The sequence below is a fragment of the Mastacembelus armatus genome, chromosome 16 (genome assembly GCF_900324485.2).
Source record: "Mastacembelus armatus chromosome 16, fMasArm1.2, whole genome shotgun sequence".
Lineage (NCBI taxonomy): Eukaryota > Metazoa > Chordata > Actinopteri > Synbranchiformes > Mastacembelidae > Mastacembelus > Mastacembelus armatus.
Genome location: NC_046648.1, coordinates 16944626 through 16970422, shown reverse-complemented (window position 1 = coordinate 16970422; position 25797 = coordinate 16944626). Strand labels below are relative to the sequence as shown.

The following is a 25797-nucleotide window of genomic DNA, read 5'->3' as shown; positions in this document are numbered from 1 at the left end:
ATTTTGACATTCTGCATGTGTGAATACTAGATGGTGTTGAAGCAGCATGGGGGCAGGAGGATAAGAAGGTACTGTAGGATGTAAAAGAGAGAAATAATAAACAGATAAAAGGTTTTCTGTGTTCTCGCTTGTCTCGGAGCTGACTTTGCTTTCAAACAGGTGTGAACAGTGGAAAAAAGGAGAGAGAGAGAATAAAAAGGATGTTGAGCGATCACAGAGGGAGATTTAACTTGAGAATGGGATGAAGTGAACATGGAGATGGATAGCACAAGACAGCTGTAGGATGAACAGTAGGATTATATATGAGGAAAAGGAGAAGAAAAGACAGCAGGAGAGTGACAACAGAGGAAGAGGGGAATATAGCTTTCTCCATCTTTTATGTCCCAGCTGCACATTACCAGACGTGTTCTCTTAGAGCTCTGACAGGAAACATGACTTTGTTGTCAGGAAGTTAGGACTTCCAGCAACAACTCAACTCCTCATCCACCTGATTACCACAGCAAATGAAAGCGCTCGCCCTCTGTCCTCCTGCCTGGTCTGCAACTCCCACCTCCCCCCAGCTCCATCCAACCTTGCCTTCACTCTGCTACCCACCCAGCTATAGAGTAAACCATTCATGACCATTAGGAACTGAGACATACATACCTTCACAGCAGTGCACCTGAGGAATTAAGGAGGACTTAATAAATAAGGCATGTTTTCAGAATAAGTGCTGGAATAATTCCTTGATTGATTTATCCAGTCTAAAAAAATGTATGTGCTTCTACTGTTCATGTCATGTAAAAATTATTCTTTGATTTTTCAAGCAAAAAAAAACAAAAACAAAAAAAAAAGGTCACCCCCAAAAATCTTTGGTTGTGATTTCTCAAATGTGAAGATGATTTGCTTGTTTCTATTTTATTTTATCATAAATCAAATACCATTAGATTTTGGACTGCTTGTTGCTACGCCCAACAAGCAGCTGAATGCAAATTGCCTGAATACATCATCATGGCTCCCAGAATGAGTTGAGGATTTTATCATTATTTTTTGACATTTCACAGATCACTGATTATTTTCTAAGTTGGTAACCAAACGAAACTGATGGAAGTCAAGTGACCTGTATGTGCCAGTTTACTTTATCAATGAGTCTAACTTTAAGCAGAAATCTTAGAGGTATTATAATCATGAAGTACTACAACTCTGTACATATATTTTTTATATATCTATGTGCACTTTTGCTACTGTTTTACTGGTGTGTGCTTAAACCACAAACTAGAGTACATTTTGTTGTACTACTAATAGATAAATCAAAAGAAGTTTAGCGTGGTGAATGTTACTCAAAAAGAAAATGTATCATGTCCATAGAAAAATAATTATAATTGTAAACAAAAATTAGTAAAGCGATAAATATAAATGAAAAAAAAAATACAGAAATGAGGTGAGTAACGTGATGTTAATATAATACTGTGGACTGTGACCCAATTTTGCTCTTTGTCTTTCTCTCCCTCTTTCATGTGCTCATTCCCTCTTTTGGCTCACAGCATAATCTCTCTCTCTCTCCCTCGCTGACACACACATTCCACATAACACACACACACACACACTCTCGATCACAGATGCGATCACACAACAGGAGATATGGGTACACATGGTTCAGTCTGTAAATGCCTTTCGCTGCATCCCTCCATCCTTCAGTTTCTCTACATTCTGTTGCTCGATGCAGCCTGTAAAGATAGACACTGAATCGTGTTCTCGTATAAGCTCCAAAAACACATGGCCATATTTAAAACCAAATAGCTTTTCACAGCCCATGAAATACCCTGCAGCAAAAAGGCAAGCTTTAAATAAGCAATGTCAAAGAAAATAATTTATTTTCTTTTCTAAGGGATGATAAAATCTACACATTTTTTAGCCAGATCCAATACCTTTACAAAAATCTTAAGGAAAAAGATCAAAATTGTAGCCAATACACTTAATATTACAAATTTTCAAAGGTTTAATGACAAACCTTTAGCTCTTCGGGGTCATCATCAGGTAAACACCAATATTAGAGGAAAACTGTGTGCACAAAATTACACTACACTACTTCAGCTACAATTAGGAGATTGCAAAATGCAAACTTACATATTTGTAAGTGGAGGGGTAATTTAATGTGTGTCTATATATAGAGACTGGGTTTTCATCATGTGGATGTTGCCAGGGCCGTGCCTCACTAAACTTTTGCAATGTTCAGGGTGTGAACTGCTTCTTTTCTTCCTTTGCGTGCTTTTGTCCTCCACTTGCCTCTTTGAAGTTTCATGAGCACGCTATTCACCTTTTCATTTTTTAAAATCTTACCTCATCATCATGATACTGACAGTAGAATCAAACCAGACTCTAGCTGCTATTGAGGACACCGTGATGATGTCTTTAGTGTCATTATCTAATATGAGTAGTTTTTTGTTGACTAGTCAAGCTGTCAGCACTTGGGAAGTTCTGACCTCAGTAGCTCTAAGATTCTGGCTACTGTCCTGGATGCAAAAGACCTTGTGACTAAAACAAGCCTGATAAAAGACTTAATCCATCAGTACTCTTATCACTAAACTACTTGTGCTGATGATCCACATGCTAATTTAATATCCTCCGCAGGCAACTGATGTAATGTAGTTCAGGCTTATTTGTCATCACTGCCATACTCCCCCACAGCGAGGTCCAGCCAACAGTCAATACAGTATCTCATGGTTCATTACACTCCACTGAGTTTGGCTCAAAGCTTGGCTTTTGGAAAAGCAATTTAATCTCAACATTAGTAATATGTGTATTCTTGGTCATACAGGTTGTGATGAATAAAAGCACCACTGTATAATCTCACCGAACACATGAAACAAATCCCCTCTTGCTCCTCTGCTTTGAGGACAAATATCTATGACGTTTGGTGAAAAGTGTCTTTTTAGGACCAGAGAGTCACCGATTAAACTCAAAAAAATGTCACACCTCCATTTTTCCTCCCCTGGCCAAATGTTCTTGTTTCCCACAATTACACGCCTCGGGACAGTAAGACGATGTGTCTGTGCTAAAAGTGAGTATGCTGGTTGACAAATCAGGACAATCTGATGTGATGAATATTTCACTGTCAGAACACAGTTGCACGCCACAGAATTTACTAATATGGATTCAAATTAACTCAAAGCCCTTTGGAGAGGTTGCTACAAATCGTTGTCAGTACTTTAGTATTCCAGTGGAATCAAACACAGGGAAGATGCATGTCCGAGAGTCGTGTGTGACCAGAGAGGACCGACTGAGGGAGCCCAAAACTAAGAATGTTTCACATTTGACTGAACAGGTGTAATTGTGTCTCATGCTTGGTTGTGTTTTTGTCTGTGCTCTCCACCTCTGTGTCTCCTGTGTTGGATGCAAATGTCAAAAGGAGAAAAACATCCTTCTGTCGTTTGTCGGGAAAATAAAATAACAGCAGACAGCTGCTCTTTGTCGCCCGCGTCTGTCCTTACTCTTTCTCAAAAGACTGGAGACAAGTTTATCTCAGAAACTGAGCTTTGAATGTCATAGTAATCATACAGAAGCCAAAAGCTTTTCTAGATAAACAGCTTTATAAATAATAGAAGAATGATGTTTTAATGTCTGTCTGCCAAAATGCTGGCTGTAATTTTGATGAAGCGTTATTTCAGTTGGGTATTTAATTTGTCATCAGTCCAAATGGAGCAGTGTTGTTGTGGTGAGTCTGACATATCACAATAATCAGGCATCAATTTTCTGAATACAATCCAGAAAAAGTAGACGGAATGTGATTTTTCAGCATCAAATTCCTTCTGCTCTCACAGTGCAGAATTAACTGAGATGATAGAGCACAGTTCAATCCGTCTGATGTTGTCTGAATGCCAAAATGTCCCTGGGCAAGACACCAAACTCTAACTTCCTCCTAATGCATTATGGGAATAAAGCCTATGGATATAAAAGTTTCTGGTCTTCATGGAGGTGTATCTCTATGAATATTCTACTTTTCTCTGACTGGACAGTTGTTTCTAATGTAGCCGCAGTACTACAGTGTACAACAAGGAAGTAGTTAATTTCCTCTTGCACAGATATTATCTACAAATTAGTAGAGAGAGAAGGAGATGGATGATGAGAGTTTTTTTTTTTGCTTTTTCTTTGTTCCTTAAAGGAAATTGGGAAGCTGGAGACTGTGACGATCACCTTTTTCTTTGCTTTGTTTTAAATTCTTTCAGTGGAGTTGAATTGTGAACAACATCATGCTTCTATTTCCGCAGGAACCAAACTGAACACAATCAGCCCTTGTCTTATTGTTGCTGTCCCTGTGTCTGAGCAGATTTGAGTTGAGTTATTCTCAAGTTTCCCCCTTGGAGTGTTGGTCCCTTTTAAAATTTGTTTCACACTGAGGAGTAGGCCTACTGGGCTTAAATGCCAGGTCCTTTGCATGAATAGCAGCTCATTGCCCTGGCACCTTTTGAAGTGATTGCAACTTATCCTGAAGAAAACATGAAAAAAAACTGGTACTTTATGGTGGTGATATGAAAATTCACAGGGTCAACAAAGTCAGGAGGATTTATTCACTGAAAACAATGAATGTCTGCACATAAATGCCATAAGAACCCAGGCCAAAGTGGTGGACTGATCGACTGGGGGGGACTGTCAAAAGTTGTGCAGCTATAGTAGCACTGCTAAAAATACCTATTTAGACAAAAGAGTCACATTGTAATGATTTTAGAGTCCAATCCTTGTCGTAATAGTCTACTCTTATAAATAAAGAAATGCATTGTGGACTACCTCTGAATCTAAAATTAGAAAGTTATTAGAGCTGTGTGTAGTTAACTGTAATCATTTAACACCGATATTCCTTTTCACATGAGACTGGGCGGAGGGGGGCTCTGAAGTATTCTCGCATAGATATCACACAGCACTCATTTACATTGTGGTGATTTATTTAAATAATGAATAGCACAAAAGCATTTCAGTGAAATTGTGAAAACAATAAATAATTTGTCCTCAATAAGTACATCTTATGTAAGGACATCCGTGTAGGTTATAATGACACACTGGCACTAACTGGGAATAAATGTCAGTTAACTTCTTGATAAAGTGATTTTTCTTCTCTGAGGTGTTCAAAGTGCTGGAAACAGAACAGAAACGAACACGTTGCAGACTACTGCGTCTTTAATTACAGCTTTCAACCAATGTCTAAGAGTGGAGCGTTGTCTATCATTTGCTCACTTTGTGTTATTCTTGAATGGCTTTGGTGCTCAATCGAACCAACAAAGAAGTGCATAGGCTCTAAAGGTTGAAAGTTTAGTGCTCCACTTCATGTTGAGAACAAGGATCAGCCATGATACTGGCAATAATTCTTCACGACTGCATTGCCAGTTAACCATCTGCCTCTTTTCTCAGCTTTCGCATGGACCCAGGGAGGACAACAATGTAGTGGTGCCAATTCATATCATTAGTCAGTGAAGTGATCAACAAAACATAATCAAATGGGACTTGGAACAAAAAGCCAGAGCAGCGTGGGCAACAATGTATTAGATCATTTAACGACAGTCACTGTAAACCCTTGGCTTTGACAGCTTTGCAGTTTCGAGGGGAGATTTGTCAGTAAATATCAATCAAATGCAGACGAACACATGCGGCGGTTTGAGTGAAGGTGTAAAGCACAAAGGCATGAGCAAATTTCACAGCTGAATTAGCAGGATTGGAAGACTAACTGTGCTGGAGTTAGTTAGACTGAAGAGCCCCATGTGAGGAAGCTGAGCAAGTATGGCCAATGAAATTCCTGGTAGACTAAGGTTTTGTTTTTTGCAACTGTAATCCTGACATTTACAGTCCTCATGCATATATGACCAGAGTGGGAAGCACATAGCAACATCACAACACGACACTCGCATTCGCACTCGCAGACTCACACAAGCATCCAAATTTTTGCCTGCTCAGTTCTTTAAGTTATTAACTTGCATCCTCATATCTTTCGCTCTCCCCTCCATCGCTCTACTCCCCTCCCCCTGCGGTTTCTGTCACTTGTTCACAGACGAGTGGCCATTACATCGCCATGACCTAAATGTGTCACGTCCCTCAAACTGTAGCTCTCTTCCTCTTTCCCTCCTCCAGCTCTCGCCATACATCAATTCCAATCTGTCTGGACATCTCTCAAATTTTTCTTCTCCTTTTTTTTCCCCTACTTACACCCACTTAAAGAAGTGTGAATGCTTTGACCAGCGTTGCAATTGCTGATCTCATTACTCAGATGAAAGATTTTATATTTTATTGTATTTCCTCTTCTTTCTCTTCATTTTTATTAGACTGATACTACATAAACAGTAAATGATCAATATAGCCCATCTGGCTCTACAATCCCCATATATTTCCTGAAGTATTTCTGTAAATACTCATGACAGACAATATGTGCAATACCTATATGAGTATAAATTCACTGAATGGATAAGACACAATATCGATGTCCCTCTTCTCATCCCAGCCTTACTGCCATATTTCCATCTGCTCTATATATCAAAACGAGATGCGTGCCAGAGTGACAGCAGCTCCTTTCAGAATTGATCCAGATGCTAGATGTCTCAGGAAATACCAAAAAGAACTCTGACGATAAGTCAAGCTTGGCCCAAAAAAAATTTTTGTTTAGATGAAATGGTCCTGAATAGTTACTTTGTGATTGTAGAGAGGAAATTTACTGACCAAATTGTGTTACTATTGATTGGAATCCAACCCAGCTCTCCTCTGGGAAAGTTTGGTGTTTTTTTTTTTTTTTTTTTTTTTAAAATCATCATCATCTGTTCTCTTCCTCTACCGCATCATTGTCTATACGTGCTCGGAGCACTTGCTGTCTGTGTCAAACACTAGAGTGAGTGAGTTAACACTTCACTCTATTGAAACCCCCTTGCATCTCACACTAAACAAGATACACTCTTTAGGATCTGTATGGGATACCAGAGCTACTTGACAAAGCATCAGTACTTGATGCCCTGGGAATGAGAACAGGCTGTGCATATTCACAACAAGCCATCTCTTGTGCTTCAGTCTGGGCTGTTTGCAAAATGCACTCTCCATCTTATCCACCACATGTCCAGTCACTCTGTCAGTAAACTAATTATTGTTGTTCTCTATGCTATCACAAAACAGATAACACCATCCAGATCAGCACACCATCGGTGTTCCTCAGACTTACCCAAGCAAGCAGATCCATTGAGGTTTGGCTCATAGCCTTCGTCACAGACACATCCTCCTACAGGAACCATCCACTCCCCTTCAGCATTGCAGTGCATGCGAGGCGGTGTGCCTCCCTGCATTTTACTGTGGGGAACACATGTCCCACTCACAGGTACTAAGGCAGTTGGCTCTACCCCTGAGGGAGTTGCAGGGTAGGATGCCAAATAGAGGCTGGTGGCTGGACAGCGGCGGTAGAAGATCGACACACCCATGAGGGAAACACAAGCTCCACTGTCGACGATAGCCAGCACGAATCTGAAACAAGGGTCACATGGAGAGAAATTACACGACTGGGAGTGACAATTTTAGTAAAAATGAACAACAAAGTACAATGATGATTACCCATTGCGTGTGAGGGGGGCAAAACTGCGTGTCTTGATGTTAATGCGGCTGTATCTGTTGGGTTGGTACTGGTGGGGTGAACTGGGCTCCACCTTGGAAAAGCTCTTATCAGCCGCAATGGTGTCGATCTTCACCCAGCCCTCCCTGGTCTCCTTCTCCCCACTGGATGGCTGCAGTGAGGAGAGCAGGGTGAATGGGAGACAGTGAGGAACAAAATATCACGGAGTAAATTGGTAATTGACAGGACATAAAAAATGAAATGAGGAGAAATCTGTGGAAGTTGAAATAAGTTAGCTGACATATGAATAAAAACTGAAAATATACATTTCGTTAATTCAAACAAAAAAACAAAAGTAACAGAACTTGACAACTAGAAAGACAAGTATAACTGTATTTTTCCCCAGACAGTTTTAGTATTGAGAGTAAACAGACTTAGATCTACAGTACGCTTGTCCCAGCGGAGGCCTGTTCTTAAGTCTCTGCTTCCTGCTCTTCTATGACTCCCCCTCGATTCCTCATCAGAATTTGATTTGCCTTTGTAGAAAACATCTCAGTTCCCGAAAAAGAAATGCATTCATCTATACAAATACTGCACCCCACCCACTGAGACTGATTGTGACTGTGCATGTAGCTGAGGCAGCTCAGGCTCAGTGGTTCAACATGTCCAGTAAAATCCAAACTGCATAAATAAACATATTTGGACAATCAGCTTCAATACATGAGGTTTAGCAAATTTCCTTCAGTAAGTGTAAATTGGTCACTGCTGTTTATTTTACGCCCTAAAGATGTAATTAGTGGGGACAGAAGTGACATTTCTGGAGACCACAGAGGCACGTGTGTGCATTTTGTAAACTGTAGCATGTGCTTCACATTAGCGTGGTTTGGGGAGGCCATCAATTTCTATGGCTCCTTTTGGAAAGCAAAACAATAATCAGGGTGATTGTGCAATTACTCCTTGTCGTGGCATGATGAGAGGTTTTGCTGTTTTGGTGTAAAGATTAGCATAACAACAAAGACATTTTAATTTTACCATGTTACAGTTACAGGCAAAAACATGAGAAAAACAGAGCAGTTCATTCCTGTTTAATTCAGTGGTGACTAAATGAACTTTAAACACACAAACAAAAAACAAGCAAACAATAAATAAATAAATAATCTGTGGAGTCCCTGCACCTGAGCATATTAGGATTAACATGCACAGTCCTTGGATTGGGTTGCAGCAGCTACTGGTGAATCAATAACTAAACTTGTGTGAAACTTAGTAAGTACTACAAAGCTTCAAACGGGTCATTTATAGGTTGTACCATCTACTTAACACTTAAAAAAAAGTCTTAGTTAATAGATAATTTAAAGTAAGCGTGAGTTTGTACTGCCACACATTTTAATTTAGTGATCTGTGAATGTCCACATAACAGCACTTCATGTTCTGTAAATCTTTGACCAGAGTAAGTGTGAGCGTACAAAAAGCTGTTGGTTGCAGGACCCCTCGTGCACCAAGGCTGGGTGCTCCACGTTCACCAATAAATCTGATTTTTACTTTCAGACAGACAGCATGTCCAACAAGGAAAGACATTTGATGAGGTTTTTATAAATAGCTGGAAATGAGGGACTGTTTTACCACAATGCTCCAGATTCAAACTGGGGCGGGCGTGTTGCAAAAAGCTGGCAAATGTCTTATTTATGCCTGATAGCGGTTAGCTCACACAGTCTGAGGCAGAGCTCTTTTCTACATTACTTCATTTTCATTTAATGTCTCACATTGGGATCAATTAAAATAATGATGCCTGGAACTTTGCACAAAGTAAAAGCATGATTAAATACAAGAATCTGGTAATTACAACATCACAGTCCGGTTCTTTGTCCTCACCTCAGCTACCCAGGTCCTCTCCAGTTCCCTCTGGGAGTCGGCCTGTTTGTAGTACAGGGTAAGTGTCTCTCTGCAGGTGGGAGATGGTGATCGCAGGCTGGCACAGTCACGCACTGAGAAACGCAACGTGACAAACACCCGTGGAGCCGAGTGGCGGTACAGGAAAGGGGTAGCCAGCCAGTTGTCCTGCAGACGGGGATTTTGGTTGACATTGCAGACCTCAAAGGTTCGTATGATTTTCCCACGGTCATCCAGGACACTGACCTCATCCCACTGAGAGAGACGAAATGAATGTTATGGGCTTGTGTAAACTCAACTTTGTGAAAGAGAAGCATGATCTTAAGCAGGTACCTCTAGACTCAGCTTGTATAAACTGTTGATAGCCTCATATGTTTAAAGTTCATCCACAGTTTTTAAACTTCCTTTTATCTCAATAGATGGTGCACATGCTTTGACATAAATATTGAGCATAGTGGTGGTGTTGCTGACAGATGGGTCCCATCCTTAACTAAGAACACAAACTGTTTGACATCTTCATTCTTCTGATAAAGCACAGATTACTATTGGATCCACAGGTGAAAAGTTGGTTCGGTCCACATGATGTAGGTCATCCATGTGTCCTTGTACTCCATTTCAATATAGACTTTCCATTGTCTAATTAGGCAATCAATTATTTTTAAAAAACAGTTAATTAAACCTCTTGAGCCTTTCATTTAGAAACATAACTCTATGCGTTTTTCCATTTGTAGAATATTCAGCCATCAGTGTTATAATTTTAGAGCCTGGCCCATATAAAGCAAGACAAACGTCCACATTGAAGTGAACATGGTATTATCCAGCAATGTCAGCTGAGAACAATTATGTGTGTTTGTGGTGCTTGAAAAAATGACAATGTACTGCAGCCACACTAGTATATCTAGTATCACTAGTATCTCTAAGAGGCTGTACTAAAGCACAGCAGAGCTTTGTGCTAAATGCCATGCTAACATTAGCATACCAGCCTGCTAACAGTGACAATGATAACATGCTGATTATGTGTACTGACTGTGCCATGTTCACGGTCCACTAAAAATGTACGGCTGAGATGGAAGAATGCCATAAATTTTGCAAGACAAAATAAATTCTTGATATGATCATGTTGCCAAGTAAAAACTTAAGGGATCACCAATCATTCTGTGCAGAATTTCATGGCAATGCATCTCAGTCAATTTCATTCAAAACCACAAATGTGAACCTCGTGGTGGCGGTAGAAGAAAAGGATTGCACAAGTCAGTGGGGTGCATCTTTGTGCCAATACATGGAATAATTTTTCAGATATTTGACTGAAAAAGTGAAGAGATTGTTGAGTTGTCAGGGGGTGACCAAAAATAATTTAGTAGTATAATATAAATGTCAGGACAAACATTCACTGCAATTCAAATACTGGTTGAGATATTTCAGCCTGGACCAAAGTGGTCAACTGACTGACCAACAGATCAACATTGCCAACGTGAAGAAAAGTAAACATCAGGGTGTATTTTCAGAAATCATGTTTTGTCACTATCTGCAGAGTGAGGAGGCAGAAAAATACAGAGACAAATATTTCAGACTCTCAGCAGATAAAACCAAACCTTCAATTACTATGCTCAGACTTCCTGAACACCTGAGGTCTGCTCAAACTGTCAGCTCATTTAAATCAGGACTGAAAACACTGTTGTTTACTGCTGCCTTCAAATAATTGTTCATCCTTGTTTTCTTAATGTACTTTTACATTTTATTTTCTTTTAATGTCTTTGTTTTTAAATGCTCTTTTCCATGCTTTTAATGTAATCATATATGCCTTTTAAAGCACTTTGAATTGCCTAGAGTATGAATGGTGCTGTGCAAATAAATTTGCCTTTTGCCTTTATTTAATCATCACTGGTATACAGTTTGTATCTGTATTTTCTATGATCAATTTTCCACCCTGTACTCTGTGCTTGTTCATCTCTGGTGAGAGTGTTTTCTCGTACCTTTCCCCTGAGAATGATGTCTTCTCTGTTGGTCACATCGACCGATGGCAGAGCACGTTTTTCTAAACAGCTAGGCAGGTCCCAGGGATTGTAATAGACAAAACAACAGATGTTGCATGTGTTGAGTATGTTTGACCCTCTGTGCTCCCAGACAGGGTGTGGAGATTCATTCTCTAACTTTGTAATGTATTTCTATTCTCCTATTGTGGTCACTCTACCTGCTGCTGCTCTGAGCTTATAGACACGTGACCCACTGATCAGTGTACTTTGCAGTTGTATTCAGCTGATAACAAACATCCAAAAAGACAATCGGATTTTAGGTGCTCTTTTCTCACCACTTACGCAAAAACTGTCCCTATAAAAGTCACATTGTTTTTTTGTTTTTTTTGCACTGGTTTTGCATTTGCATGTCAACTATTGTTTGCAAATGACAGGTGACAGACACTTGCGTGTCTAACCTGTGGCAGCTGTAGTCTAATAAAACAGGTTTTGTCATTTTTTTTTTTTTTTTAATATCTGAATACCTCTAGATGAACTAATGGATTTACTCCATTCAGGAAAAAAAAACATCAGCTCAGAAACATGGGTGTGAATAAAACTGTCAGATGCATCAAAATGTAAATGTAAGCAAAGGTTTAGTTTCACCAATTATACAGTATGGTGCCTCCAAGGATGAAAATGCTTTGCTTTAAGCCTGTGTAGCCCTGAGTGACAAGCAGGGCCTTTTTCTGTTGTAACACAGAAGAATTATGTATTAGGCCTCATCATGATTATTCTCACTGCAACAATGGCAAGAGGACAAAAGGTCCTGACACTCTATCAGGGTGCATTTGGTGTGTGTTTCTGTGTTTGTGCATGTTAATGAATCTCTGCATGCTCATGTCTCTCTCTGTGTTGTTCTGACAGCGGGTATGAACAAAAATCTTTGTAGCATCACCCATGAGAGGGTGCATTCACATTTGGTCCAATTGGGAAAATGATGAGTGAGCAGATAAAAAGCATCTGAGGCGCTGTTATTCTAATGGCGTGAAGGGACAGTTTTCTCTCCCAGGCTGTGATTCACTCACTGTCAGACATAGCAATGAGGGAAAATCGAATGGAGGGGACAACAGAGAGCACATGGAGGGATGCGGAGGGGAGACAGAAAAGTAGGAAAAGAGTAAACAGAGAAAGTGTTCATGTGTGGTGAGTAGTGAGGTGGTGGCAATAAAAGCCTGACAACATGGCGAAAATTTTCAGGTAGTAGTCGCTGGTATCTTTGTGTGGCTTTGCGTGCAGTGTGCTTCTGTACCATTGCCACTTTAATTTGTTTTCTGACCCCAAAACTCCCACATCCTTCACCCCTCCTCTTTCCTACATCTCCCATCCTTACTTCTCCTTGTCTCTTTCTCCATTTCTTGTAAAGAAAGATAAAAACCAAAGCAGGGCAGATTGGGGAGGAGGGGTGGATAGAAAGAAAAAAAAAAAAAATACGGACGACTCATCTTCATGATTTAATTTGAACCGAAATGCCAGAGAGCCACGCAATTTCTCCAGTGATGGAGGACAGGGAAGGGCAGGGCCTTGGACTCAACCGTGGACGCACAAACACAAAGGAGCAGAGAGGAGCATGCACATATACCCCAAGACATATGCATGTACACACACACACACACACACACACACACACACACACAATGAAAGAATAGAGATTGAAAATAAGGTGAGAAAAAAAGATGGAAAACTACTGTAATGTATGGGGAGTCCGCTTGTTTGACTCCAAGAGGCAGATTGAGGTGGGGGATCAAGGAAGCAAAACATTAAAAGAGGGAGAGGCAGAGACAAATACACTTGTGAGTACATTAAAAGAAAAGAAAAATGGTAAGAGAAAGAAGAAGCAGGAGGAAAGTGAGGTATAGAATATTCACAGGCCCTTAAGCAAAAGGAAAAGACGGGATGTGAAGAGAAAAGTGAGGAAAGGGTTAAGAAAAAGAACACATGCAAACGCGCATGCACACACACACACACACACACACACACGGACACACACACGGACACACACAACCTCCCTCTTTCTCTTCCCTTCTCTTGGTCTGTCTTTCTACTTCTCTCAGCTTGATGCCTCAGGTCAAATAACCATATCTCCATCTCAGAAGCCCTCTCATCTAGGGCTCATAAAAAAAAATTAAAAAAAAGCAAAAGCTTGACTTGCTCATGCATATGCACACATGCGTGCACACACACATGCATAGACATAAAAAGACACACATGACATCCTATTAGCAACAAATTCCCAACACATACAGAAGACCCTAATTAATCCAGCATCACGTACAATTATGGCTCAATACTGGGGCGATAATGGCAGCCCACAGAGTTAACGTTTAGCGGAAGGTGAGATAAAGGGAGCGTGTGTGTCTGCCAGATGTTGAGTACAGACTGTGTTCTTTTTTGTGTTGCTGATATGTCAAATTACATGGTACTTGGGCATAATTGTTAGTTCACGTTAGTGCACAGTATGATTCTCTAAATTTATATATCCAATGTTTCAACATATTGTCCTCACCAAAAAAAGATTAATTCAGGTCTGAGGGATTGGTGTGGGAATTTTGAATAATGTCCCACAGTTTCTCAGATGTAGCTTGATTATTTCAAGGATGACAGCAATGTGTGGAATTATGAGCCATATTAGAACTGAGCCCCACTCTCTCACAGATGAATGAATTTAACTGACCCAGGACTTGACCCTAGCACAGTCACGCAACTCCAGACACACAGAGACACACCCACACACACACATAAAAACACACACACACACGCAGCTCAAGGTGAGTCTGCAACCTTAAATAAAAAGCAGCTCAGGAATGGGAGATCTATGGTTCAATCACAGCGATCACACACAGTAAAGGCCACTTATTTTCAGGTAATATGCCAACTGCCAGAAGCTCCACCAATCACCAGTGTCAGATGCCAGCCATTTCGTAAAGATAATGGCCGTGACTTTAAGCCAATGCTAAACATTAACCTTGACAACTTTATTCATAATCTTTGAGCAGTGTTCTGTACAGCAGAATTGCTTTGTGGAGGTCTGCTCTTTATTTAAGCCACTGTGATTAATTCAGCCTTTGAAAATGTGCCAGCTACTGGTTTTATGCTTGATGTGTGGAGTACAACATTGCATGAGGAACATATTTTATTAATTTAACCAGATCTACATTAGACAGCCTCTAAGAGATTGGATTTGTGTTAGCTAAACTCATCAACATCCTCTACACCAGGACCAGTACGTACAATGTGTCTGTAAACTTTCTGACAACTTTGATATACTAAACATCCAGTATCCAATATGCTTTATTACCAATCACTAGGATAAATTCTTACCAGTTAAGACGTGTCATAACGATTACATAATCACATCTGGTCTTATATCAAACTTTCACAAAAGGCTAACTATATTTTAATAATTAAATGTTAAACAATAAACTTAGTAACTTAATGTCTTAATTTTACCATCAGTTAACCAACAGAATAAATGTTTCATTTCTCAGTTTCACTTCTGTAATTATAACCCTACACTTAACACATAACCATGTGGCATTTGTGTAATATTTCAGCATGATGCTTTAATGCTCCAACAGCTGGAAAACACAGACAGTGAGCTCCTTTGCTTACCCCTGTGTCTGGATAGGTGGTCCAGCCCAGCTCTGAGGTAGACTCTGTTGTGTCCAGCAGCATCACTGAGAAACAACAGAGACAAACTATAAGAAAACAAACAAACCGTATGCTCAGCATTCAAATAAATGTTATTGACTGCAGCTCAAGACAAACAGAGCGAGCGCTAAATGAGAGAAGCGACTCTGAAACAGAATTTGTAATCATGAGATATTCTTTCGATTCTTGAGAACAGCAGACTGTAATTCATTGATGTCATCAAGAGCTAAAACATGGATCTGCTGCAGTGATGCTAAAGTTGAAGTGAACTCTGTGAAGTATTCTTTTGAAGGGAGGTGCATACAATAAAAAAAGTTCTTTTGTCAGATACCACAAGTAGATGAAAGCTGACTTACTCTCTGTGAAACGGGTCCAGGATTTCTCTTTGATTTTTGCCACCGTACTATAAAATTAGGAAGGGCTCCAGCTGGGTACATCTGTCAAAACTAATAACTGATTCTGAGTGATGATGCATTTTGGCACAGTGTCCTGGTGTTTAAAAAATTAATCTGATTGACATGACGGCGCACTGTGATTAAAGGTCACATTTTCCAGCTTTAAAAGGCCATAACAGTTACTGTCACATTTTGTTGAAACTTATTCAGCTGATGCTTCTAATAGTTTGGCCCAAGAGGAACCTTCATCATGTTGTGGTGGGCGATATGCTTCGTGTTAGTTTCCCATTTACTCAGGCATTTGCTTATTTCTGCTGATCTACAATGAAAAGCATTTGAATAGGTTTCAACTATTTTGCTGGAGTCCATTTTCCCATAATTTGCTTCTACGTTTAAGTGGTTTAAAATGTAAACTGGCAAAGAAATCACACACACAAAGTGACTTTTAAGCCGAGTGCTGCGTGCTGACACATGGCGGCTTCCCACACAAAACTGAAGCTCTTGGATTTTCCATTAGTATTCCAAAACCGTGGCGGCTGCCGTTCCTGCAGTCTGGCACAGTCTGCGCTCGGTTCTGTTGAGCAGCCACCGACTGAATGCACGCCAAAGTTTGTTGTGTGCACAGAGGTGGCATAAACATCAGACTTCAGGTTTTGTTGCTTGCACAGATGGAGTTAATGGAGAAAAACACACGGTGCCTGATTTCATCAAGCACGGCACTAATCGCCTAAAAGGCTGTAGGCACATATGCACACAATGCATTGTGGGAGGCAGGAGCCATCCACTTCTGTTTACAAATAATTTGTCTCAATGTAGTCTTGCGATTTTCTATGCTCTTATTTCCATTTCATCTCACAAAAATCAGTCACCAAAGAAAAGGAGACTCTCTGACAACCAGAGAAAGAGCAACTGAAAATTATCATCAACATAATCACCGAACACAGAGGATGTGACTTCAAAAGGGAACTTATCTTACTGCCCCACTGAGATAGATGCTTTTTTATTTTTCAGGTGTAAAAGCTTGTGCACACACACACACACTGAACTCCCCAGGCTGTCTTCATAAATCAAACAAATAAGAGTCTGATCTGATTTGTGGGGTTTTGACATAAATCACCTTCATGTCTTTGTTATCAGGCTGTGCTGTAAACAGATTTTTTAGGATTATACTCACAGATGGAAACCCTGCAAATCTTTCCTCCAATACTTTGCTTCCACAATTTTTTTTTTCCTTTTATCCTTACTCTCCAGTCTGTCTCTCTCTCTTTTCACCCACTAGCTTGTCTTTACGTCAGTCTTTCTAAATTCACACATTTTCCATGGAAGTCCTCCAGGATTTGGAGTGATATGAATTGTATCAAGAAAAGAATACAAATGGGCTATGACAGCTAAGGATTATATGCAGCCACAGGCATCAGAAAAAAAAAAGTTTTTAGTGGCGCGTATGTCTGGACAGCTCGGCGGCTGGAATTGCAGTCAATCTGGATAAAATCAGCTACACAGAGAGGACTAAATCCACCAAGCCAGAAAGTCTAAATCCTTTCAGAAGAATGACGATTTCCATTAGGGGTTTAACTTTCCTGCATTAAAGCTGTGCGTGATGACATGGAAACAACCCACTGATTTGTTTTCCAACCTCTGCGTCTCTTGTCAAGAAGGAGTCTTCAGTTGTCAAACCCGTGGCGTGCGTATATTCTGACCTCATTATGCACAGTCCTTTTTATATCAGATAAGAAACAAACACATACATATATACACACACACACACACAAATGCTGAAAACTTGTCATTCCAAATTCAATTAACCCTCTGCTTCAGGGCAGCGTCATGAATAAATAATATATAACAAACTATTCTGACATTAATATTTATGCCTCTGCTGTTTAGCTTCTAGTCATGGGGACTTGGGGACCACAGGTCTTCATGTTGCCTCTGCTCTTCTCAGGACAAACCTGTACATGAAGATTACATGCAAAAGTATTCAAAGAGCTTCATGCATGGCTCATTAGCATGTTAAATAATTCACCATGACATTTCAAGATGAGAGTGGGTGCAATGTTACACACACCTCTGAAGAATTAGCTCAAACTGACACATCATGCCTTGATCCTGTGTGTCTGCGTGAGACAATGTCGAACAAAAGAGAGGGACATTTACTGGCAGGTCCACTTGATAGTTAAAGCTCTGTTCTTCAACAGACAACCCCTTCTTGCACACAGAGCACTACAGCGTCTCTATTATTGGTCCATCCGATGGCCGACTCACTCAAAGTTTGTCCCTGACACTTTGGAGAAGCGCTGAGTCTGCAGTCTGAACCTGAGTGCTGCTTTAATGTGCACTGGCCTGTCAAGTCTTCCCGCTCCACTCTTGGTCTGGTACTCACTTTACTAGATACCTTTCACCCTTTTCTACCTCCATCCTGTCCCTTGTCCCTTTCGTCCCCCCTCCCCCTCTGCATTTGTGTATTATTCATCTAAAAAGTGACAGCAGGGAAGGCATCTCTGTGCGTTAAATAAGGAGATAGCCTCTGCTCCATTATTGATGCCAGATCTGCTGTTTGTTTGGGAGGAGTATTCACAGGAAAAGTCGGAACAATAGAAAAGAAAAGGCAGGATTATGAAACAGGAACGAGAAGAAGATGATAGGTATGTGTTTGTGCATTTTAAATCTGCTTCTTTCACTCTTCTTCCCTCTCTTTCTGTCTGTGGTGTGGGTGTAAACACTTATACTGTTGTGCAGAGGTGACCCGCATTAGTTGATGACTGTCTCCTCTGCTGCTGAAGTGTTCACTTAAGCTGAGTGACCCTCTCCATCCATTTCTCCTTGCCCAACACTTTCCCCGTGTGTGGCCATGCATACGCCGACACTCTCCAGCGCAAAGTGTAGTGCTGTCGCTTATGTCACGCCTCTTTGACGGCAGATGTATGGTACTTTACAACACAGTTTCCGAGCAACAGAGCCTCTCCTGACACTCGGCGAGGAATTTCGGCGTTAATATTAACACAGGCTAGAGGGGCGCGAAGGCCTCAACACCAAAGTAAATGCAGCTGCAAAGAGCACTCCTCACTAAACTCACAGATAAGTTACAGAAACACACACCCATTTGCAAAAAATAAGTAAGTAAATAAATTAAAAAAAAAAAAATTCCCCACTGTGCCTGAAAGCATTCCGAGCAGCAGTCAGGTTCTGTTTTGCCTTTTGTCCATTCATCCACCCATTCTTTATATGCTCCAGATGCTCCTACCCACAGACATTCAGTTAAGGACAAGGCCTCCACCAAACCATCATTACAAACAACCACAGCAAGAGTGATACGCCAAGACACAGTGAGAGCAGTAGGAGGAGGGTGGGGAAGTGAAGGAAGAGGGGGATTAACGTGGTTCCAGAAATAAGCATGCACATGTCAAAGGGAGTTATGAAAAAATCTCGGCGATTAAGCTGAATGAAAGTGCAGCTGTAACAAACAGCACTTAAACCAGGTTAGATGACAGAGCAAACAGCTACTATGAGTCGCTGAACAGGCAGCAACAGGCAAAGGTTGGAGGATACTTCAGGGAAACAGACTCTTGATGAAAAGACATTCGCAAAGGTTAGGTTATCTGCTGGAGGTTGGCTCCGGGGTAACTACATCTTAAAGGAATTTCACCATTTTAGGGAATGAGCTTTTTTTTTTTTTTTTTTTTTTTTTTTTTAAATCAGATGGGTAATGCTGGAGAAGGACTAGTCTTTATAACATGTTGTATGACCTGAAAAGTGTTGCTAGGTGGTACAAAGACTACATTTTTAAGCTGGACTGAAAAACCACTTGAAGTGGGCGTGAGTAGGTGTTACTGGATTGTCTGTCCCGGAAGGTTTGACATTACCACAAGCAGCCAGTTAGCTTAGCTTAGCAAATGGCCTGGAAACAGGAGAAAGTAGTTACTCTGGCTCAGCCCAAAGAGGACATACCAGCACATCTAATGCTCATTTAACACACATTAAACAGTCTAATTTTTCATATTGAAAGGTGCTGGTAGGCAGATTTTGTTACTGTTTACCCAGTGTTTCCGGTCTTTATAAGCTAAATAAACAGGTTGCCTGGCTGTACACATGCAATAGTAGTATCCATCTTACCCAACTTCCAGCAAGAAATCCAGCATCCTCAAAATGTTAATGTCTTTATCCTGTTCATATATTTATTTTATACACTTCTCTCCCTTAATTAAAGTCTACTTTATTTTTAAAAAAAATCAAGAGCAGATTAGATTTTAGTTGTATTATTTAGGCCTTAAAGTGTTTGGATTAGCCAAGAAAGAATCAATCATGCCAGACTTTAATTAGCCCTAAAAAAAAACAAAAACATGTAATCATAATTATATGCAACAGTGGTGCTACAACAGGGAATTTTGGACCTCATTATAAGGGAGTATTTTTGCACAGTGGAAATGAAGACTTGATAATTTGCTCCTAAAAATCAGACAACTGAAGATAAATTCGGTCTCCTCAGCTAAGCCAGAACCTGCCGCAGACATATTTTCATCACCATCTCCACCCTCAATAGCCACATAGAAGAAGGAATGTAAACCTGAGAAGATATCAGTTTCCTTTAATCTCATTGTGTCATTTCTCAACAGTGAAGCCTTCAACAATCAAACTTAGCTCTCACCTCATTTGGTCGGTGCCAACACGCAAACTGTCAGGCGCTGCTTAAATGTGAAATTTAAAACTGCCAACTACATTCCAGTGTCACAGCAGTCCCTACCACTCGCTCATCTTTCAGTTACATTTTGGCTCTAGCTCACCGCCTGTCTACACAGGCACATTATCTGTGATGCTATCTGCCACGACACTGACTGACTCAAAGCAGAGAGTCTTGGCTCACAGCCGCCCAAGGCCTTCAACCTCTCATATCACAAATGGCAGTGCATGATTCACAAGCATCCCAATGTCATTACAGCGCCCTCAGCAGCCACAGAAAATTATGTCACTTTTAAAAATTACATTGAAAAAAAAAATACAGCTAAAAATAATGCCTGATCACAGTTAAGTGTTGTAGTGTCAACGATGAGGATGCAGCATCCTCCACTTATCACCAGCATGTGGTTTCTCTCTTTCTGTAGCTCGGTGCACATGCAGGCGAGAGGGACAGGAGCAGGAAGCTTTTCGCAGCTGTTAGTGGCATCCATCCTACTGCACACCCACTGTGATGAGCATGCCATTTATTTTCTTATAGCACTTTCACTAATTTATCATGTCCTGGACAAACAGCTTATTACACCCAGGATATGGATGCTAATCTGCCTAATTATTACCCAATTAAAGCTAGAAACAAGCCATGACAGGAAACAAGGCCCAGATGACCTTAAACTGAGATGTTCATGCGCTGGTTTCCCCTTGTATGTGCACAATACCAATGATAAAATAAGCCGTTAGATCCTTTAAATTAGCAGTGCTGCAATGCAAAACACCATCTTAGGAAGAAATGACACACAATCTTACTGAAGTAAAAGTACATTTTCATTAGCAGCAAAATGTGAAAGTATTTTGCAGAAAATGATTCCTCTAACTGTTATGATATATCACATTATTACATATTTAATATCGAAGCATCAGCTGAGTGGTCAAGAGCCAACAAGTCCTCCAACCTAAACAGCAACATTTTGCCTCTTGTCACTACCCACACATGATTATACCTGTGCCAGCAAAGCTTTATTAACATGGAAACAACTAGAAACACAGAGTTAAGGTTATTAAGGTGGCGCACCACAACACAACGAAAAGGCTCACGTATAAGCTGTTTCTCCATTACATTGGGAACACACCTAACACCACTAGACGCCATTAGAAGTCACCTAATTATAACACGTGACTGCTGATCACAATAACCTGCTGACACAAAGCACATGGATTTGATATTTCCAAAAAAAGTGTTTTTGAATAGAAAAGTTTGGAAGGCATTGTTTCAGTGTTTAACAAAGCATCACATTCATGTAAAAGCATCTGAAAAGTAACTAAAGCTCTCAGATGAATTTAGTGGAACATTAAAGTATTGTATTGTCAGCAGTCACTATTAGTAAGAACTATGGTGCAGTCCACAGACAAAGGGTATGATGACAAGAAAAATAGTGAATTAATAAAACAGAAGAGCACAGGTAGACAAAAGTGAACACTGAAGGCACTTACACAAAATGGTGGACAACAGGTGAGCAGAGTTGTAATCTAACAAAATGGCAGGCAGTAGGTGAGCAGTTAAACTATGACTTCTGAACTGAAGATGGTGGCCAAGGCAAGGTCAGGGACAGAACTTTTCACTACAACTGGGCAAAGAAAAAACAGACTAGTAAGAAGAGTACTATCCAGGTTAAATGTGCAAGAAGCAGTCCATAAACCAATAGGTTTAGTTATGAGACAAAGCAAACAAAGAAAAAGAACACAGGGCATAGCTGAGTAAACAGGAGTGTTGCAGAAACTACAGACAATCCAGCAAGAAACAGCCTCAGAGTGCTGGCTTTTATACTGGCTGGCACATTGCACGGATTGAGAAGCAGGTGAGTGTGGGCCGAGCTGTCTCAAGCAGGTAAAGCTGGAGCATAGATTGTGCAGGAAAGCAGAAATGTATCAAAATAAGAGCCTTTGACAGGAAGTGCTTTGAGTGATTTTACAGAACTGTTACAAGTAGAAATTGTATCTACTGTTTGTTCAGGCTTTTGTCTTTTAGTCAAAATCACATGTGATTAAGCTTTAGGGGGATGGCATAAATTTCACTAATGACACAGGTTTAATATCTGTATATGCCCATATCTGTGAGCATCACAGCAGCTGCATTCATCCATGACAGAGAGAGCTCGAGGGGCATCAGGTGCATCTCCTGCGCAGACCTCCCCTCCGGTGTGGTGTGCTAATCCAATCCAAACACGCAATCCTCAACACAGATCCAGCAATTTAGAAGCCAGTCATGCGGCCTCACATCAACACCTCACATCAATAATGAACGTGGGCGAACACATCAACACTCACACACACTTGAGTGATAAATCAAACGCCCTGTCCCTCACATACTAGCTTTTAAATTCTTAACTGCAAGAAATGAAGGCCAAATGACTCATGGTGTGTGGTGTGAAAACAGAATACAAGTTGCTAGTGGTAAATACACAATGTTTTTCTAAAGTAGTGGACAGAGAATAAAAGGACAGATAGCAAACATTTTAGTTATCGGGCAGCAGCCATCAACAGTCAGTTCAGTCAGACATGACATTTATCAAAGATGACGCAGACATTAAATCCTCCCTTTGTGACATAACTGTTTCACTTGATGTGTGTTTATATGGTTGTTCTTGCTATTAGGTTAATACTGTATTATGGAGAGCACTGTTTCAATTACACGAACAGTCAGTAGGCCAGTAACACTGTGCAGCCTCTCTCCCTCTCTGTCATTCTGTCTCATCTTAGTCCAGGCCATCTGTTACAGCACAGATCTGTGGCATGAGACTGACATGTAAGTTACCTCTGTTATAGACTATTACTGACACACACCTCCCAGAAAACGAAAGCTGCTGAGATGAGCCTAAACAGGTGCAGCTCTATCCGACGTGAAGCTCCTTTCTTTGAAAGTAATTGCCTGCTAACTGAGCTGATGAAACCCCCCTCAAGTGTTAGGGACAGGATGTAGGAACAAGAGCTAAGTATAGGCAGACGCTAAAGCATGCATGCACATATAACTACATGCACTCACACATAAATGTACAAACACACATACTGTATAAAAGCAGTTTGAGTCATCAAATTATCTCAAGTCAGCCCACTCTGATCTGACAGAACACTTGAGAGAGTCTTACTTAAATATCAGCCTTTTCAGACAGTCTGTCACTCTCTACATCACACACTTAAACACACTTACTCACTCTCTCTTTTTACATTTCTATTTATGTGGACAAAGCGTGTAGACTCAAGAGCAGAGAATAGGAAGCACATCCATGGATTGAGAGGACTGTAGAGCGAAAGGGGCACTGATAACAGTACTGAGGGGAGGGGGGGGGGGGATGTCACATCCATGGGATCATGAGTGACACAGGGGCCGGGGGGTCGCAGAGTCCATAGTCAAAGAGAAATGGGCTATGATTCTTTTTTTTTCTCCATCCTTATTTCCATATTCTTTTGTTGCAGGAGCTCGATAGGCCCCGGCACGCACCTGGCACATCTATGCCAAGAGTCCTATCAGATGTACTGCAGCAGTGTTACACACAAGCATGTACATGTATATTCATGCACAGAGATGCACTGAGAGACACTACAAAGCACACATAACTATTGCTCCCAAGGCTGAGTAAGCAAAGGGAAAAGTTGGTATCATCCAGGGGGTCCCAACTTGCAGGTGGACCCTGAGAAATCTAGGATAAACTGGACGTTCTTGGGGTGCTGGGGCCTGATGCCACAGTTTCACATATTATCAAAGTGCTCAGAATGACCAGAGATTCACATTTTTACTAAAGCATACCTATTGTTCATCCTTCACATGTGGACTCATTAACAGCACATGATGAGAGATTATACCTTCCAGCAGATACACATGCAGGCATGGCTTTACTGAGAATAAATACAAGCAAAAGTTTAGCTCCTACCTTCCTCAGCTGAATTAGGCTGGAAAAACAGACAGAGAGACAGAAAGACACTCCACATCTCCACTACAGAATGACACTGACAGAGAGAGAGGGAGGGAGAGAGCATGGAAGAGAGGGAAAGAGGGAGATAGAGTGAGTGTGTGTGTGTCACAGAGCTAGAGAGGGGGGTGAGAGAGAGGGTGGAGTCTGTTTGCTCCCTTTATCTGAGTAAGAGAGAGAGAAAGAGAGGATGGGGGGTTGGATGGATGAATGGATGAGTGAAGGGGAAAAATATTTACAGAGCAGCACATATAATAAGTACACTACCAAGCGAGGAAGTAAACAAAACACTGTTGTCACAGAGACAGGAGGAGAGAAAGGGTGAGAGGAAGAGAGTGGGAGAGAGTTCTTTTTTATTTGAGAGACACAAAGACAAAGAGAGAACGCCAGAGACAGCCAAAAAGGAGGAGTGACAGAGAGAGAAGGAGATGAAAAAAATTAATAAACAAGTTCATCTGCTTTCTAAAACAACTGTCTAGACATGCCTACTGACGTCCGCTCCAGCTCTCCTCTAATTCCTTGCGCAAATTTCTGCAAGGCTGCCTGGCAGACTGGGCCTTATAATGCAGCATCCTTCACATGACCGGACATTGTGCTAACTTGCATTTTCTTAAACTACGGCATGTAAGAGTGCCCAACTTCCTTTCCACTTTTTTCTTTTGATAGAAAATGACTATAATTTAGACACACACACGCCCCTCCCCTCTGTCTCTCAGACACACTCCTGTACTCACAGGGTTGCTCACCCAGACAGTCTCAAGACATGCACTCATTCACAGACAGACACATGAAAACGCACAGAGCCGAACACCTCTCTGGTCCCTGCACACCACTCGCTGGTCAGACTGCAGCACTGCACCTTGTTGATGAGCTTTCATGCCCCAGTTCACTGCAATGAGCAAGACTACAGTAGACTCTTGCAGGGAGAGGATGCCTGTTGGCTTGACACAGTTAGATGGCCCCATTCCCAGCCATCCAGGGGCCCTTTACCCAAGGCTGTATGCACTGAGAAGCTGAGCTACAGAAGGTAAAGTGAAGAGGGAAACAGATCTTCCACTTAAAATTCAGGGAATTAAAACTTCTCAGTTCAATTCTTTTTGTTCTGCAAAAACCTATTCCAGCTAAAATAAATCTTTAGAGCTGAAACATTTGGTAGTCAATAAGTCTGCAACCTTTGAAATACATTTTTAAACCAAAATGACCAATAATTACTGGTTTTAGCTTCACAGATGTTTTCTGGTTCTCTTAGTTCAAGAGACCACCATGGGCAGTGGGGATATGGAGACCATGTTTGTGATGTTTCAACATTTTATATATGAAGTGATACATAATTTACTTAATAACCCAGAAACTAGAAAAGAATGAAACAATTTGTTAATAATAGTTAGAGGATTTCTTTTAGTTGTCAGTGTCAGTTTAACCTCTAGAAATGCAGCTCATTTGGGAAATGATTTCCTTATAAACAAAAACAGCTATACCTTTAAATGTATAAAGGTATAGCCCCAAAACTTGTATTTCGGAAGTGTATTCTTTAGAACAACGTTAAAGTACTTTTTCAAAAAAAATTCCCCCATGAGGGGGAACACCACGTGTTCTGGTTTAGCGTCTGAAGCTGTGTGACTCAAGAGGAAATCTGACATCAAAACTCCTCCTCATGCTTATACTCT

The 25797-nt window shown here is 40.8% G+C and overlaps 1 protein-coding gene across 1 annotated transcript in view; it reads right to left on the bottom strand.

Moving 5' to 3' along the window:
- The window catches only part of ephb6 (eph receptor B6), a 33229-nt gene extending 9032 nt beyond the window's left edge, over positions 1–24197 (bottom strand). Inside the window, exons 1-5 of the mRNA XM_026317444.1 lie at positions 24092–24197; positions 15061–15125; positions 9419–9691; positions 7552–7721; positions 7169–7464 (exon numbers count right to left, since the gene is read on the bottom strand). Of these exons, the coding sequence (XP_026173229.1) occupies positions 7169–7464; positions 7552–7721; positions 9419–9691; positions 15061–15125; positions 24092–24197 (910 nt within the window). The remainder of the gene's footprint in view (positions 1–7168; positions 7465–7551; positions 7722–9418; positions 9692–15060; positions 15126–24091) is intronic.
- Positions 24198–25797: the final 1600 nt, after the last annotated feature.